Consider the following 15,149-nt stretch of genomic DNA (forward strand, 5'->3'; position numbering starts at 1 on the left):
AAACATAAGTATTTATATTCAGCAGCAAAGCAGTTTAGAGTTTTTATATAACTCGCTATTTGAATTTTATTGTCCGTTTTTCCCAAACAGTTTAAAAGCCTCCACACTCTCAGGTCATTAGGCTATCCCGTTTGACTGAGTAAATGGAGCATTCTAGCCCTTAAATCCAAGTCCTATCTGCAGCTGAAGGCATACCATCCAAATTTAGGCAAACTACTGGCTGCTAACAAAACAAATTATGTAACTTAGACAACTTGAGTGCAGGACAACCTTCGGCCAGTCAAAAGAGCACTCTTATTAGTGAGAAGGATTACATACCATTATAGTGATATTAGTAGTGCCTTTGCGACATGCTTTGACGGCACTCCAGTAACACTTAGCTAAGCAGCCAGCCGGGTAAAGTGTACAGTACCTGGGGGTATGATGGTAAACGTGAGAACAGTGCATGTGAATGTGGTGCTTTAATAATTTAGATGGAAAAGAGGTCGGATTTAAATAGCACACTCAGCTAGTTAGCACAGAGAATCAACAAATAGGAAGACTTCAACGTGTCTTCTGTTCTGTATAACTGAACAAAAGCTTTCAGATGGTGAAATGTGACACAAGTTGACAACAAATATCACATGCTAAAATCCTGCTATTCCTTCAGGAAATAGGGCATAATTTCACAGATTATCTGCTGCCATCCCTCACTGAGATTTTTGAGAGTGAGGTGTTTTCATTAGAAGCTGTTTAAAGCTCATGTAACACCATGTCAGATAAAATCCTTATTCACCTGCAGCCAGACTGAAGAACGGGGCTCTCACACAAACACATACACCAATAGGTAATCCACTATTCGCCTGCAGCTTGGGATCTAATTTCTTCAGCAAACAGCTTTCAGAATCATGTGAAGAAGCTGCTTCTGTCCCATGCTACCACTACCAGAACAGAAAGCGGGGATTCCTTGTTGCGCACAGTGTCGGCACAGTAAGTGTGGAAGGAATCCCTGCAGCAATGTGCTATATCTACAACTAGGATTGGAACGAAGGATGGAAATACTTACAATTTCCAAAATCACAAGCTATCATGCTATTTGTGACAAAAAACCAAAAACCCAAAGAAAATTAATTAATTATTATTAAAGATTAATGTTAACATAAAACTACTACTGTTGTCAGTTTGGGCAAATCTGTCCACAATATTAATATTAGATAAAGATAACCCGAGTAAAATTAAAAAGCAGTTTTTAAATGATGATTTTATTTTTTTAGAAAAAGTTATTCAAACCTACATGGCCCTGTTTGAAGGTTCGCATCGCTATGGAGGAATTTTGGACCACCTTTCTTTGCATAATTGTTTTAATTCAGCCACATTGGAGGGTTTTCTAGCATTTTTCTGTTTTTTGAGACATTCTGAGGTGGACTTGCTGATGTGTTTCTAATCATCGTCCTGCTGCGTAACGAAAGTGCGCTTGAGGATCAGGACATGAAATGAAGAGTGATGAAGAGTTGTTCATTTACAGCAAGTCATCCAGGTCCCAAAGCAGCATAACAGCCCCAGATCATCACACTACCACCACCATGTTTGACTGTTGGTTTGATGATCTTTTTATGAAATGTTGTGTTAGTTTTATGCCAAATGCCAGGATATCATAGCTGCAAGTGGGTTTTAAACCTGTGCTACAATAGTTAGTTCTATAAAGGGAACTCTGTTCATTTTCACCCTTGGTGCGGTTCGTTGGTGCAGATGTGAATACTGTAATCACACTCAGATGCAGCCCAAAATAAATGCACCAAGAGGGATGTGGTTTTGGTCCAGTTCCAAACAGACTCCATGGCGTGATCCAATCTCAATCTGACCCAACTACCAGGTTCACACTTCAAGTTTAAGCTAAAAGTCTTCCCGTATCGAGATATGCTTCTCATTCTTGGATGTGGCAGGGTTTACAAACCGTAGCAACGAGACATAGAATGAATCAAGACCTCAGTTGGACGGATACTTTATCTACAAGTCCAGAAGACAGCACCTTCTTATTTCTATATGTTGTTCCCACTTCAGACATATCAGACCAATAATTGGACTGAATGTGCATTGTATGACTACAAACCATGTGAAAACAGCCTTAAGCCTTGATTTTTTTGTATCCGCAAAACTGCTTTGGTCCACTCAGAGTTGGAGTCTGAGTAACAAATTTCAGCATCGGATCATAACCTTGAGGGTCCATGCCTGTTTTTAAGTGATTTGCAAACTTTTCTGTGGAAAATTTACATTGCAATTGACCAACTATGGATGCATCCCAGGTGGTGGACTTCAAATATGTAAAACAGAAATGACTACTCAGCTGTCGGATCTCCAGCTGTCTATGTCCATATCTGCAACAGAATGTAAATAAAACTTCTATCTTCTAGTTTCAAACCACTTGTTGAAAATGATATCTAGGGAGAGGTCCTCAAATTTATTGTGTCTAACTCACACTCTAAAAGGACACAGGCAAGAAGGAAGACAGCAGCAATGTGGTGACCATAGGACACCAATAAAATTCAGCAACTCGTAGCAATGACAGGTGAAATAACCTGAGTGACGAGACGCTTATCTGATCTCAGCCACTGGTAGCAAAGACTGAAATGAAACATTAAACAGTTGGAAGAGGAGTGATTAATTTTATACATTGAAGAAAGCAACAAAAAAATTCTATAAAAATACAGTTTAATGAACCCTTTTAAAAACAAAGGATTTTTCCCTCCACATCGAAAGGAGCCAGTTGAGGTGGTTCAGGCATCTGACAAGGATGCCTCCTGGGTGAGGTGTTCCGGACATGTCCCACCGGGAGGAGGCCCGGAGCAGATCCAGGACACGCTGGAGAGATTATATCTCTCGGCTGGCCTGGGAACACCTTGGTGTTCTCCCGGACAAGCTGTAGGAGGTGGCCGAGGAAAGGGAGGTCTGGGCTTCTCTGCTTAGGCTGCTGCCCCTGCGACCCGACCCCGGATAAGCAGAAGAAGATGGCTGGATGGATGGATTATTCTTTTTTTTTTTCTTTCAACTATGCATGTAATTTTACTGTTTACCAATGATGGAAATGCCCATACACTTTAATAAAAATCCATTAAATACTGGCAGAAAATTAACAGGACAATTAACAGACACCAGTGGCGGTGCATGCATTTCCCCTATTCCTGGACATTTACAGTGTAACCACAAGATTTATTAAAACAGAGACTAGCAGCACCAAATGCTCCTTCACGAGAAGCTATAACTAGATTTTTCTTTTTTAGCAAATTAATTCACTATTCTGCAGATAATTGTATTCAAAGACACTTTTTTTTAACTACAATGCTATAAACCAAGAGTCAGTTCAGCTATTAGTTTCCTTGCTCGTGGATGCTAACACACATGGACTAAAGCATCCAAATCACTGAGCAAAAACTAGTTAAAGGATGCTAAAAAAAAAAACCCTTGAAAACACAGAATTATAAACAACCTCCGCTGCTGCTCATTAAAAACAGACACAGGAGAAAAATCCCACTGAGAAAGGAGAAGACAATTACAACAGATTGGCTTCCATAACACCAAAGAGCATCTGCTTCAGAGCGCACTTGAACATGTGTTTGGTTACATGTGTGTGCGCAGAATCGAACACACTCAGCTGATCCAAACAGCTGAGTGGCGTTAGATAGCACTGGATGAACTGAGACTGACAGTTGTGTCTGTCAGTCTGTGTGCGTTCACTGTGCCGAGGTCCTGGGTGGGTTATGTGTTAGGCCATCAGGGCAATAATAGCACAGTATGATAAAATAAACTCCCATTAAGCCTCCTTACTTCCCCACACAGACAGCTGAGGCTGGGGTGAAAATTACAGGCTGTGGAGGTACATTCAGTTCCAGCAGATGCCCTTAGTCACTCTCACTGACCCTCAGCTGCCCTTCTGGCTTTATTTCGCCTACTTATAGAGAGGATTTACATGTACATGTGCATCCTACATAATCTTATATAACTAAAATTACTCAGTAACTCAGTTATATTTGATTGAGCCAAGATGTGGTTTGCAGGGACCTAATCGCATAAGTCATTTGGTTGGCACACATTGCATGCAAGGTACGAATTCTCGCCGCTGCTGTGTGAACTCTGACACACAGCCGTGGGTGGGTCTGCCCCTGCTTTCCTCTCTTAGTTGCACAGCGGCATAGGCGCTGTGGTGGCGGTGCCAGCCTGCTTACAGCCCCTCAGGGATGAGGGCTGCTGCCGCTTCTCGAGCGCTCAGTGAAATGAAGGAGATGACAAGAGCGGGGGAATTAACCCACTGAGGGCCCAGGAAGGAATAATGAGAGAGATCTGACTATTCTGGTGGAGTTACGCAACCGACAGCAACACAGCCCACGTTGTTTGGGGCTGCTGCGGTAGTTCATTATTAATATATCCTTGTATATTCTCATCTACTACTGTGTGCTGAAAGCCAGAGGCTCAGTGACTGATGGGAACTCCTCCTTGCCCATCTACTTCTTTACGACAGTAAAGAAATTAATGTGAGATGTAATTAGGGACATCTTTAGGCTCCACTTTAATACAGACAGGCTTAACTATTCAGTGACCCAAGAGTAGGAGGATCTTTTAGAGAATTAGGGCTCTTAAAGGAAAGAAATTAAAAACTGGTTAAAATCAAAGCTGACTATTAAGTCTCTAATATGAGTCAAACTCCATCACACTTGATCTCCCAGAATGCAATCAACAGCCCCTTTTAGCATGGTAAATAACCGTGTCTTTCAAACTCCACATCCTCCTAAAGAAATCTCTGATATCAGACTTTAAAGGACTCCGCGGAGATAACAAAGACATTGTACGACAGTGCTTCCTGTGATGAGTAATGAAGTTTTTCAGTATTCAGTGTTATTCTCAAGTACAAAGTCATCGATGAAACAAGTAGGCACTGAAAAAAATAGATTTTTTTTTAAGTATTCCTCATTAAAATGCTGCTTGTTATGAATGAATGGGAAACAAGTAGGTCATATACTTGTGTTCATGTGTTGGTGTGAGCATGTAGTAGACCTGGTTGTGTTTCGCTGTTACACTTTCTCGTGCCTCTGCTCTCTGAGGGGCATTCATCTCCACATTTCCACACAGAGAGTGTCCTACTTAGAGTCCCCTGAGACTTACAGTTAAACAGTATTCACCTTTTACCTCTGGAGGATGACGTGGGTGGGGATGGGGGGAATTGCCTCTCTGTATCTCCCGCAGGCTCGGTGCATGTGCGTTTGCTTATTATCGGATCATCTGTTTAAAAATGTATGAACCTTTTATGCTCTTCTGTCAAATATCTCACAAACTGGGGCGCAGCATAATTCAGGGAGGGTGACAGAAAATCATTGTGGACAAAACATGATCTGCTGCTCAGATAGCCAATTACTGATGATAAATGCCAGCGAGAAGAGGGCAAAATATGCAGAGAGGCCGTCCCCTTGTCAAGGGCCGGCCTGCAACCCAGATGCTTTCTCCTGCTCTCTCCCTCCTTGACACAAACACCTCTAGCTCTCTCGCTTTCTTGGTCTTTCTTGACCCCAAACTTTCTCTGAGTGTATTAATCTTTTTCGACAGCGTCCGTTTGGATGGATGGATGCTCAATTAAACGTTAGCTTGTGGCACGTCCGACTCCGAAACTCAACGGTTCCATTGTTTTAGGTGCGTCCCTGAGAGCAGAAAGCGTGCAGGCTGCTGTGGCCGCACGGCAAACGGTCCTTTTGCTCCAAAGGGACTGTGGCTTTTGGAGCACTGAATTGCTCTTCACAGTCACTGCATGCCTATGTGTCAAGATATACAGGAAAGGCTGGTGATGTAACCCCACAACAATACTGTGCATTCAAACCAAAGTATGGCAGGCACGTACCAGAAGAACCAGAGTGTCAGTCATTTATCTTCTGTAGTTAATTAGAAGGAGTTTCAGTCTGAAGTTTGACGGGTCGAATGTCCCTGACAGCTGCAGTCAATTAAACCAATAGTTGAAAACAGACCCAACACTATGCTGTTATCCGCTGAAGTTTGGTATGCTCGATGTTTTTCTTGAACTGCAGCGCATGCTTTCTCATGAAAATCAATATAACCCAGATCAAGATGGACGTCTGCTGGTTAGTGTATTGTTTTATAGCGAATTTCACTGAAATCCTACTGTAACAGTGGTTTTAAAGGCCATGCCGGACATTTTGAAACAGCATTTGCTCCAAAACAAGCAACCACAGCATACGAGCTGCACTTGAGGCCACATTCGAACATAAAACTTCCCCACAGTGCTGTCAAACACGCAGTCCAAAGCACACAGACATAAAAAGAGGCCCAGAAAAACCCGAAGCTGGTTTGTGCTGAAGAACCAACTAACGGGACAACAAACTGCACGTCTAGTTTTTCATGTACACGTTCTGACACGCGTTCCCCTCGAGGCCAGCCGAGAGGAAATATGAATAATTTTGATATATGCTTAAATTCAAACAGTCTTTGCTGCTTGTAGAACATCCCAGAGTGCTTTTTCCAAAAGGAGTAAACTTAAAAAAAATGCATGCTCACTCACCACAGGCAAGTTTTAAAGTGAAATAATTACTGCACTTACATGAATGTCAATCTAATTCAAATCCACCGGCCGACCATCACACTCGAAACACAGGAATGAAACTCTTGGTAAAGAGAAACAGGAACATAAACTCATGTGACTTTCAGGTCTTCTAGTACTTGATTAAGCAAGAACATGATACGAAACATGCCGCAAAAATGTACTTAAATAGAACAGTGGTGGTGCATGCATTTCCCCTATCCCTGGACACAAATAGTGTCTTTTTAAATACTTCACTTTACCATTTTAAGCTATTTTACACTTCAATTTATTCAGAATGAATCAAAATAGTTACAAGTACAAAATGTAATTGGTCAAAATTAAAACATGATAGAATCCAAAATGTAGAACAGCTTGGGACATATTTGATGCTAGCAAGCATTTATAGCAGCAGAGGGTTTTAAAGAAGCATGCTGCTTATTTATCTGTTTTTAATAGATTTTAGAGAACAGTAATTCCCCTTCTACTTGCAATATCGAGAGAACAGTGATAACTGACCTTAGGTTTAAGCAAAATTGTCTCTCTGATCTCTCCTCAGGTCAGGTCTGTGAGAAAGTTTCTATGGATCCTGTAGGGTTTTAGTGGTATACGGTATATCAATTTAAACAAGAAATATCCTAAAACTATTTTAAACTAGACGATAGTCGGGGACTTCAGAGCAGGAATATGTTCTGTTACAGCTGCTTCAGAGTGAAAGTTTAAGTCATCACAGTCATCCAGGGTGGGAGTGAGGAGTCCACCCACACTATTTTCCCCTGTGGCCTCTCTGAGGATGGATTGCAGCGCTATTGCATCTTTCGTTGCGTCTCCTAATCCATAGATCTACTGGCTACCTAATCATTAAGGGCCACTTTGCTGATTTTTCACTCAAATCTTTATTGCAAGCAGAAGAAAATCCAAAATAAATCTTTCTAATGCATTCTGTGTCATACGAGATAAGCCTAATTGGTGCTGGTAAAACTCTCTCGGCCATTATAGCACTTTTTTATGAATATTGGCTACTTTATAATACGCTGTCAGGATCAAAGTCTACCAACTGAGGAAATGTAGTGAAAATATTATTTGGGTTCCTTCCCAGTTTGCTTTAGCATATGCAAGTAGTGATTCTGAAAAATCTGAAGGTGTTCCTTTATACACAAGGGCACCGCAATTGATTTTGCAGGCTTTTCTTTGCTGACACAACCACAAAAGCATGTGTGCCGCCCCTCAGGGAAGTCAGGTGAATGTGTAAACCATTAAACTATGGAACAAGTGCAAGTAGTCATTTTGAAGACGCTATTTATGTAATATTAAAGATAAACTTGCCATAATAAAATGTCAATTGATTTGAGCGCCTTGGTATAGAAAGTTGTACATTTTTAAGGAGGAGCACAGTTTCTGGCATTTGAGTGGAATTTGTCAAGATGAAAATCAAGTAAGCATGGAAGTGAAAAACGCTGCAGTTCTGTAAATGGTCACTAGAGGCCGCCTGCCAAAATGACTCCAAAAGGAAAAAATGTGATTAAAACTTCGTCCAAATCATGCTATGGTGAATTTTTCCCTTAATGAAAACTATATTGGAGTGAATTTTAATGTGGTAGCATCATAAACCGAGGGATGGGACTGCCTGCACAGCAAGTGAATTAGCTCTGCACAATTTTTTCCTTCTGATTATTAAGGCTAATAAACACCAATACTCAACGCATATACTCAAGAGTTGCATTTTTTTTGGAAAATTCGTCCTAAAAAAACAAATTTTGAAAAAAATGAAGTCAACACGAAGCAATGAGGAGCCGGTGCTGATGTTTCTAAACAAGAAAAAGGAAGAAACGGAGATTCTGGATTCATCCAACTCAAAAGAAGGCAGCAGGGAGAATTTCATGGCTTAATCCAGGAGTTGCAGCTGTATCACGGCCACTTTAGTACAGATTTCAGGATGTCAGTGGGGCAGTTTGGGCTGTCAGATGACCACATCTGAGGAGGCAGAATAATAATTTCAGAGAGCTGAGTGACTCGAAGCGGCATCTAGCTATGTGTGTGAGGTAAAATAGGATTATTGAGCTACAGTGCACAGTGCACAATGCAGCGGTCTGATTGGGTAGATCTGTTTGTTCACATCTGAAAAATTGGATAAATCAAGCTGGTTTGGTTTGGCTCACAGCACATTCCTGCCCCTCCCTGAGCCTGGTTGTGTCAGAGGTTTCTTCCTGTTAAAAGGGAGTTCTTCCTTCCCACTTTTGCCAAGTACTGGCTCAACGCGGTGGTCTGATTGTAGATTTCTGATTGCTTTCTCTTTATATTGTAGGTCTTCATCCTATAATATAAAGAGCCTTGAAGTGATGGTAGTTGTGATTTGGTGCTATTTAAAAAGAAATGAATTAATCTGAACAGTATAACCAGCTGCTGGTTGTGGTTTCATATATACAGAACAGTTATAATATAAGGTTGTGAGCTGCTTCACATCTTCTTAACTCTAAACTCTACATTACACAGAAAGGCCACGCAACAATTCATTTGCTGCTTACAACTTTAAAAACATGCTCCACCACTTGCTGTAGCAGGACTAAAATGATATAAATTATTACAGTCCCCCTTCACCCGCCCCACTTCCGCTTTGGGCATGCTCATTTTAACACAGAGACATGGGCTGATCCCACACAAACAGTTAAGCTTTTCAGTCAAGGAGCTTATGGCTAGGCTAAAACATTCAATTCTTCCCAATGAGCTGTCCAGTATGCTATTGGTTTTAATGAAGATGTGTTGGGAAACATCTAACACTCCAACACTTCCCTGGAGGTGCAGATAATCAGCTTTTCTGAGCAGCACTGGCTGAAATAGATTCATAAATCTGTAATAAGGACCTGCACTTTACAGCTCTGACTCCAGCTCTTCTCTCTATCTTCCTCTCCATCAAAATGCCGCTCTGAATATCGACTTCGCTGTACGCACACAGAAGTCCAATGTGATTCTCGAGAGAGGTAGAAGGCTATGCTCTGGGTAAAAGATTGTCTGTCGAACACTTGAGCCCAGTCTGGATAGAAAATTGCTGTAAACAGCAGAGTGGCAGGTTGTGCGAGGGACTCTGAGCCAGCCAGAACTCACAGTAGCTCCTCTCGCTAGCCGAATGCTGCACACACCCCTGCAGGTGTGGTCCACACATCATAAACACTTTATTAATGTACAGCAGCGTGTTCCAGGAATAACCTCAAAAACCGAGAGTGGATGAAACCACGGGCGTTTCTCCAGATTCATACATAATTGCAGCTTCAGTATTTTTTGTCCTTTTCTCTCTGGCAACGAAAATAATCTCTGACCAAGAAGACTCGGAGGAAATCATACTTGGAGATGCCATCGGTTTGCAGAAATCCCAGTGACTGCTCTTCGTCTCCATGCATCTTCTCATAATATAGATCTCCACTTGCATGTAAACAGACTGAGTACTTTAATGACTGAGTTTATTTTTTAATTATTGAAGGTTAATGGACTCTGTGAAGGACAGTCTAGCATCTAGGATGGCGTAAGTGTGACAGGTTGGCCAATACTATTCCCTAATATTTGCCTATCGCGAGATATGTTAATATCGTCCTATAATCCCAGCAAGCATTTCTTTTCTCCACATAACGTCAGGATGAAAAAGTAGTTCCAAAACGAAAGCTGAACCAAAGCTGTGGACGTTATTGCAATGTCAGATCAAGTCACGTCTTCAATGTTACGTCACCGAGAAGTCCTTGTTGTCTTTATTGGTTAGAATAAAATGAACAAACATACAAAAAAAGTTTACGGGTGCCTTCAACTCAGAATCTAAAGCTTTTGAGTTTATTACTTATGCTACTGAGCTAACTGGTTTCTTATGTGAATGTGAGCATTCCTGAGTTTATGAGGCTGGTATGTTGGACAGAAAGGGGATGATTATAAGAGTCTGACATGTAGAGTTCACTATACGACAAATGAAATTGAATTTAGGTGTAGAAAACCATAAATAGACTCTGGTAATACTGGTCTGTGTACGTTGGGAAGATGTTAGGTGGTCGTATGCAACCGTCTACTAAACTTGTTAGCTGTTAAAAAAGACAAACACATTATATTCCATCTTAGAAATTTGATTTGTATTTTTCACTTAGTTGTAAGAACGAAGCTCTATTCTATGTGGAAACAACGTAACGTCTGTCCATCTAAAGTTCAGGTTTTGGTGTCATATGTGACCAGTTTTGACCAAGGGGATGATGTTAGGGTTTCAACCATGTTTGCTGGGCTATGCTGCCTGCAGTACTTGGATATAAAAAAAGGAACATAATGGTTAAATAACGATGATGGGGTGGGGTAGTTTAGAAATGGTGAACAGTTCTTTGTCCAGGAGAGCTCTTTTGATATCATTGTTTGAAATACTCTCAGGACCTGTCTGATTAGTTAAATTGCTGATTAATGTGTAAATATTAAATAAAATAATTGCCGGGAAGTTATCGCAAATACCACAGTCTTTGAAAATGATAAAAGTATTTTCATTATCTCTAAGATTTTTTGTTCTCCTGACTAAATCACAGCTGGCATTGGCCTGAAGTATTGCTCAGGCTCTAATCTTGCTGCTGGACCAGAGAATGGGCAGAATGACATTACGTCTGTTCAGGAGAATGCAAATAGCTCGCCCTCAGAAAGGGAAAATCACACTGGCGATAAAAGCGTTATTTGTATTTGTTGTTTTCCCAAGAAGGTTTTCTTAGTTAGAGTTGTTCCAGTGACTCCAGGCTGATTCAACAAATGCATTCAGCAGTGTGTAAAAGAAGCAGCTTCATTGTGACAGTAGATAAGACACAATTTAAAGCCAATTGGGTAAGATTTTCAAGCAAAACAGACTCTTGCTTTGCCATTACTGCGAGCACAAGATTGTAATTTGCCCTAAGTATCTGTCATCACTCACTCTGCGGGGGTGCAGAGCTAAACTCAGATGTGACCTAATCTGATTAAGGTAAACGGCTCGTCCACTGATACCTGCCTCGCTGTGAAGTTATCGGAGCAAAGTCTGAGTGATTTTGCTTAGCGAGACTGAGCCTGGCAGGCCTTGCGGCTCCCCTCCCCGGCTGCAAGTCCAGCCATTGCATTTCATTGCATCAGAAAAATAAATAAATAAAAATGATAATGGCTGCCAAATGAAAAGTGTAATTTGAGTTTGGAAAGATGACTCTGGTTGCTTCGAAACATCTAGACTTGAATCAGAACATTTTGCTTCTTTGTCAGATTAGAAAAAAGAAAAACGTGATGCAAAACACAGCCCGAATGTACTCCAAGCGATGTTTATTTTCCAAAAGTATGATATGCATGACTTCATCCACCATCCCCATTATGATTAAATCCTTCATCTCATTCAACATCCTCCATTATGCATAGAGCTCTAATCAGCACCTGACCAAATGTTTTTTTAAAAATGGCGCTAATGAGTTACTACGTCTTTACTTGGAATGAAACCGATAGGACTCTGAAAATAGCCTGCCTGTGCTCTGAAATATTCAGTGTGTGTGCGTGCGTGTGTGAGTGTAATGATTTGTGGCTTCAGTGGAGCCCAAGCAGGCCACAGAGTAACTTTCCTGGACAACAAGTGCTGTTTGCTGTCTGCTTTGACAGAGACGGGAGTGAAGGGCCGGGGCGCTGTTCAGGAAGCTCCCTGCTGATACTTTTTTTATGTACGACAGCAGCCATTTGAGGAGCCACAGTGCATGTTTGTGTGTGTAAGTGTGTGTGGGTGTGTGTTAGGCCTTCTTTGGTCAGTGACTGACCCTGGATTTTATCCCGCCAGATTAACTGTCAGATTCCACATGTCATCTGGGTTTTACTGCTCAAGACGAGCGGGGCAGGAAAGTGTGGGAAACAAGTGCAAAAAAGCGCTCTGAAGGAAAGAAGCAATATTTTAATTTTTTTTTTTTTTCAACTAATTTCCTGGATGATCTTACTCCTTCTCACTGGGTGATGAATGTGTGCTTTTAGTGGTAGTTTTGATGGATTTGTCTACGGTGGGTTTTAATTATGAAGGTACAGTAAGCTGCTGGGGAGGGGGGTAAACATTGGGAAATTATATGGTGGCACATAAATCACAATTGATGGAGTCAATTTCACATTAAAGCAAAGCCCATTTTAACAGTGCAGGCTGGGAAAGCAGTGACTCAGAGTGGCTCGTGTATGTCAGTGTTGCTCAGTGGTAGGTGATGCGGGAAGGTGACCTTTTCTCCAACAGAGGACTGGGTGTAGCAGGAAGCTGTGGTCCCTCTGGCCTCCAGGCACCCTGTGGCTCACTTGGATGGGTGCTGGTGGCTGGCGGGGGAAATGTCAGAGCCCTGAGCTCCGCGGACGCTCGTGTACCTCCACAGTGTGTGCACACAGATTCCGAGTGCTCGTTACACAACAAGATGTCAGCGCAAATGAAAATGGAAATATGCATCAGTTTAAAAAGACTGGCAAGAACCACTTTCAAAGTTAATGAAAACTCCTGACTGGTGAGGGGGATTTGCGCAGAGTCTTGCGTAAAAAAAAAAAAACAACAAAAAAGAAAATGTGTTTTCGCTCAGCCTGCATAATCTGCAGAGCAGCTGTTGAGCTGTTGTTTTCAGCCACTTTTTGTTTTTTAACTCAGCAGCAAAGGGGACATTTCCCAGCAGCGTGAATAGCCAAGACACTTTCAGTTACATGAGGATACTTGTTTTATGGGGATGTACAGAAGAGAGATAATAATGCAAACTTCTGTTTGTTGTTGTTGCTTCAGTGCTATTTTATTGCTCAGATGGATAAATGTGTGCAAACCTATCACTAGTGACTTTGATGTTGATAGGTGCATAAAGACACCGTCTTCTGACCTTGCACAGACAATCACATGTTTAAATTCATGTGCATGCAGTTTGCAAATATCACAACCTCCTCTGATCGCTTGTTATTGGCGGTGTGCTGTTTTCAATGCATTTTACAGTGTCGGTGGCAGATACAGGAATGTTGAGAGTGCAGAGGGGGGAGAAGTAGTAGAGTACCCGCCCCCAGTAGTAAACCCTGCTCACTCAGACCTAAAGAAATGGCACATGTGTTAAGTAATAAAATGCTGGTGGGATATTTCTGGCTAAAATAAATAAAGCTATGACATAAAGTTAGAGCAGACTCCCAGCATCAGACTGTATAGATATTTGCAGGCTGAGCTGAGGGCTTTGGCTCTTAATGTTTCCCTGCTTCAAGCTGAACAATGGAGGTTTTCCGTCGATACTCTTGTCTTGCTGTTGCAGTCCGGAGCTCAGTATCCTCTCTGCACCGAGGGCTGCAGATCTGGCAGATGGGCACTGAGTCAATCTAAACAAGCAGCGGGTTCTCCGGAATACATGGAAACCGAAAATTCACGCTTTTTTTGATGATTATTTTTTGTGTGTGGAAAAAAAAGAGTCATGTGTGCCATTTCTGTGCGCCTTACCTTTATCTTGACTTGAAGAAATGCTCTCCTCCTCTTTCGGATTTGCAACCTGTGTTATTATGGACGTGTTGTCCATGGAAACGAGATGTTACGCACCTTCGGCTACACCGTTTTATTCCTTGGCAAACATTACCAGGCGCACTACAGTCCCCCTGGCTGTGCGCAGGCTATGGAGCGTCCGCTGTTTGCAACGTTAAAATCCCATTTTTACTCGAAGCGTGCACTTCCCATACCCCGGTGCTTACGAGCGAGACAAAATATCAGCGAGAAGAAGAAGAAACAGAGGAAGAAGCGGTCACGACGGCTGGTCCAAAATGTGAGGTGACAGTCCGATGTGCAGGAGACAAACAAAGCGTCAGTCCCGCATCGAAGCCGTTCGTGTCCGATGTGGCTGTTGCAGGCAGCATAGCCCCCGCCTTCTGCTGCCGCTACTGTACGCTCCAGCTTCTGTCCACACACTACAATATCAACTGCGTGATACGGTTACAGTGTTTACCCAGAGATGGCGACCGTCGTCCTACCGGCCCTGCAGGCTGACTACAACAGCAACACGCCTGCAACATTTCTATTATCCTCGTCAGTCCATGCTGAAAAACCCTCTCAGTCCGCCCACCACCCACCGATTGTTGCTATCTTTTCATATCCATGCAGCTCAAGGAGGAGGAAAGAAAAACTTCACACTGCATGCAGACTCAGGACACGTTTTACGACCTGCTTTGTAATTTTTTATCTTATTTTTTTCATTACGTTTGCTTTTTTTTTTTTTTTTTTTTTTTTTAAATATTATTATCATCATCATTATTATTATGAACTTCTCAATAAAATAACACTGCGCAATTTTTTTTGTTTTTATTTATTTTTTTAACCCTTTACACTAATTTAAATAAATCCTCTCACAGTTCAAGGAAATTAATTAAAGTGGAGTAATACTAAATAGCCCACACTAATTAAGTAAAACTTAAAATCTCACACTGTAAAAATGTGACTGTGTATAATTTACCTTAAGTTGTTTAAAAAAAATTAACAACAACAAAAAAACACATTAATCCCCGAAATTTAAAGAAAGGAGGGGGCGGGGGTGATGATATGGCTGTAAACATTTTCCAAAAAAAAGGAAAAAAAAAAGAAAAAAAAGAAAATCTCACTCAAATCCTTTTTTTT

The 15,149-nt window shown here is 41.5% G+C and overlaps 1 protein-coding gene across 2 annotated transcripts in view; it reads right to left on the minus strand.

Annotated features, from left to right (window-relative positions):
• ctdspla (CTD (carboxy-terminal domain, RNA polymerase II, polypeptide A) small phosphatase-like a) overlaps nucleotides 1-14,709 on the minus strand; it is a 34,258-nt gene extending 19,549 nt beyond the window's left edge. The window contains exon 1 of one of the 2 annotated variants that reach the window (XM_063483599.1): nucleotides 13,989-14,709. In XM_063483599.1, the coding sequence (XP_063339669.1) occupies nucleotides 13,989-14,064 (76 nt within the window). In that variant the 5' untranslated portion in view covers nucleotides 14,065-14,709. The remainder of the gene's footprint in view (nucleotides 1-13,988) is intronic. The other variant, XM_063483600.1, reaches the window with a different exon arrangement.
• Nucleotides 14,710-15,149: the final 440 nt, after the last annotated feature.

Source organism: Pelmatolapia mariae, linkage group LG9, assembly GCF_036321145.2.
Source record: "Pelmatolapia mariae isolate MD_Pm_ZW linkage group LG9, Pm_UMD_F_2, whole genome shotgun sequence".
NCBI lineage: Eukaryota > Metazoa > Chordata > Actinopteri > Cichliformes > Cichlidae > Pelmatolapia > Pelmatolapia mariae.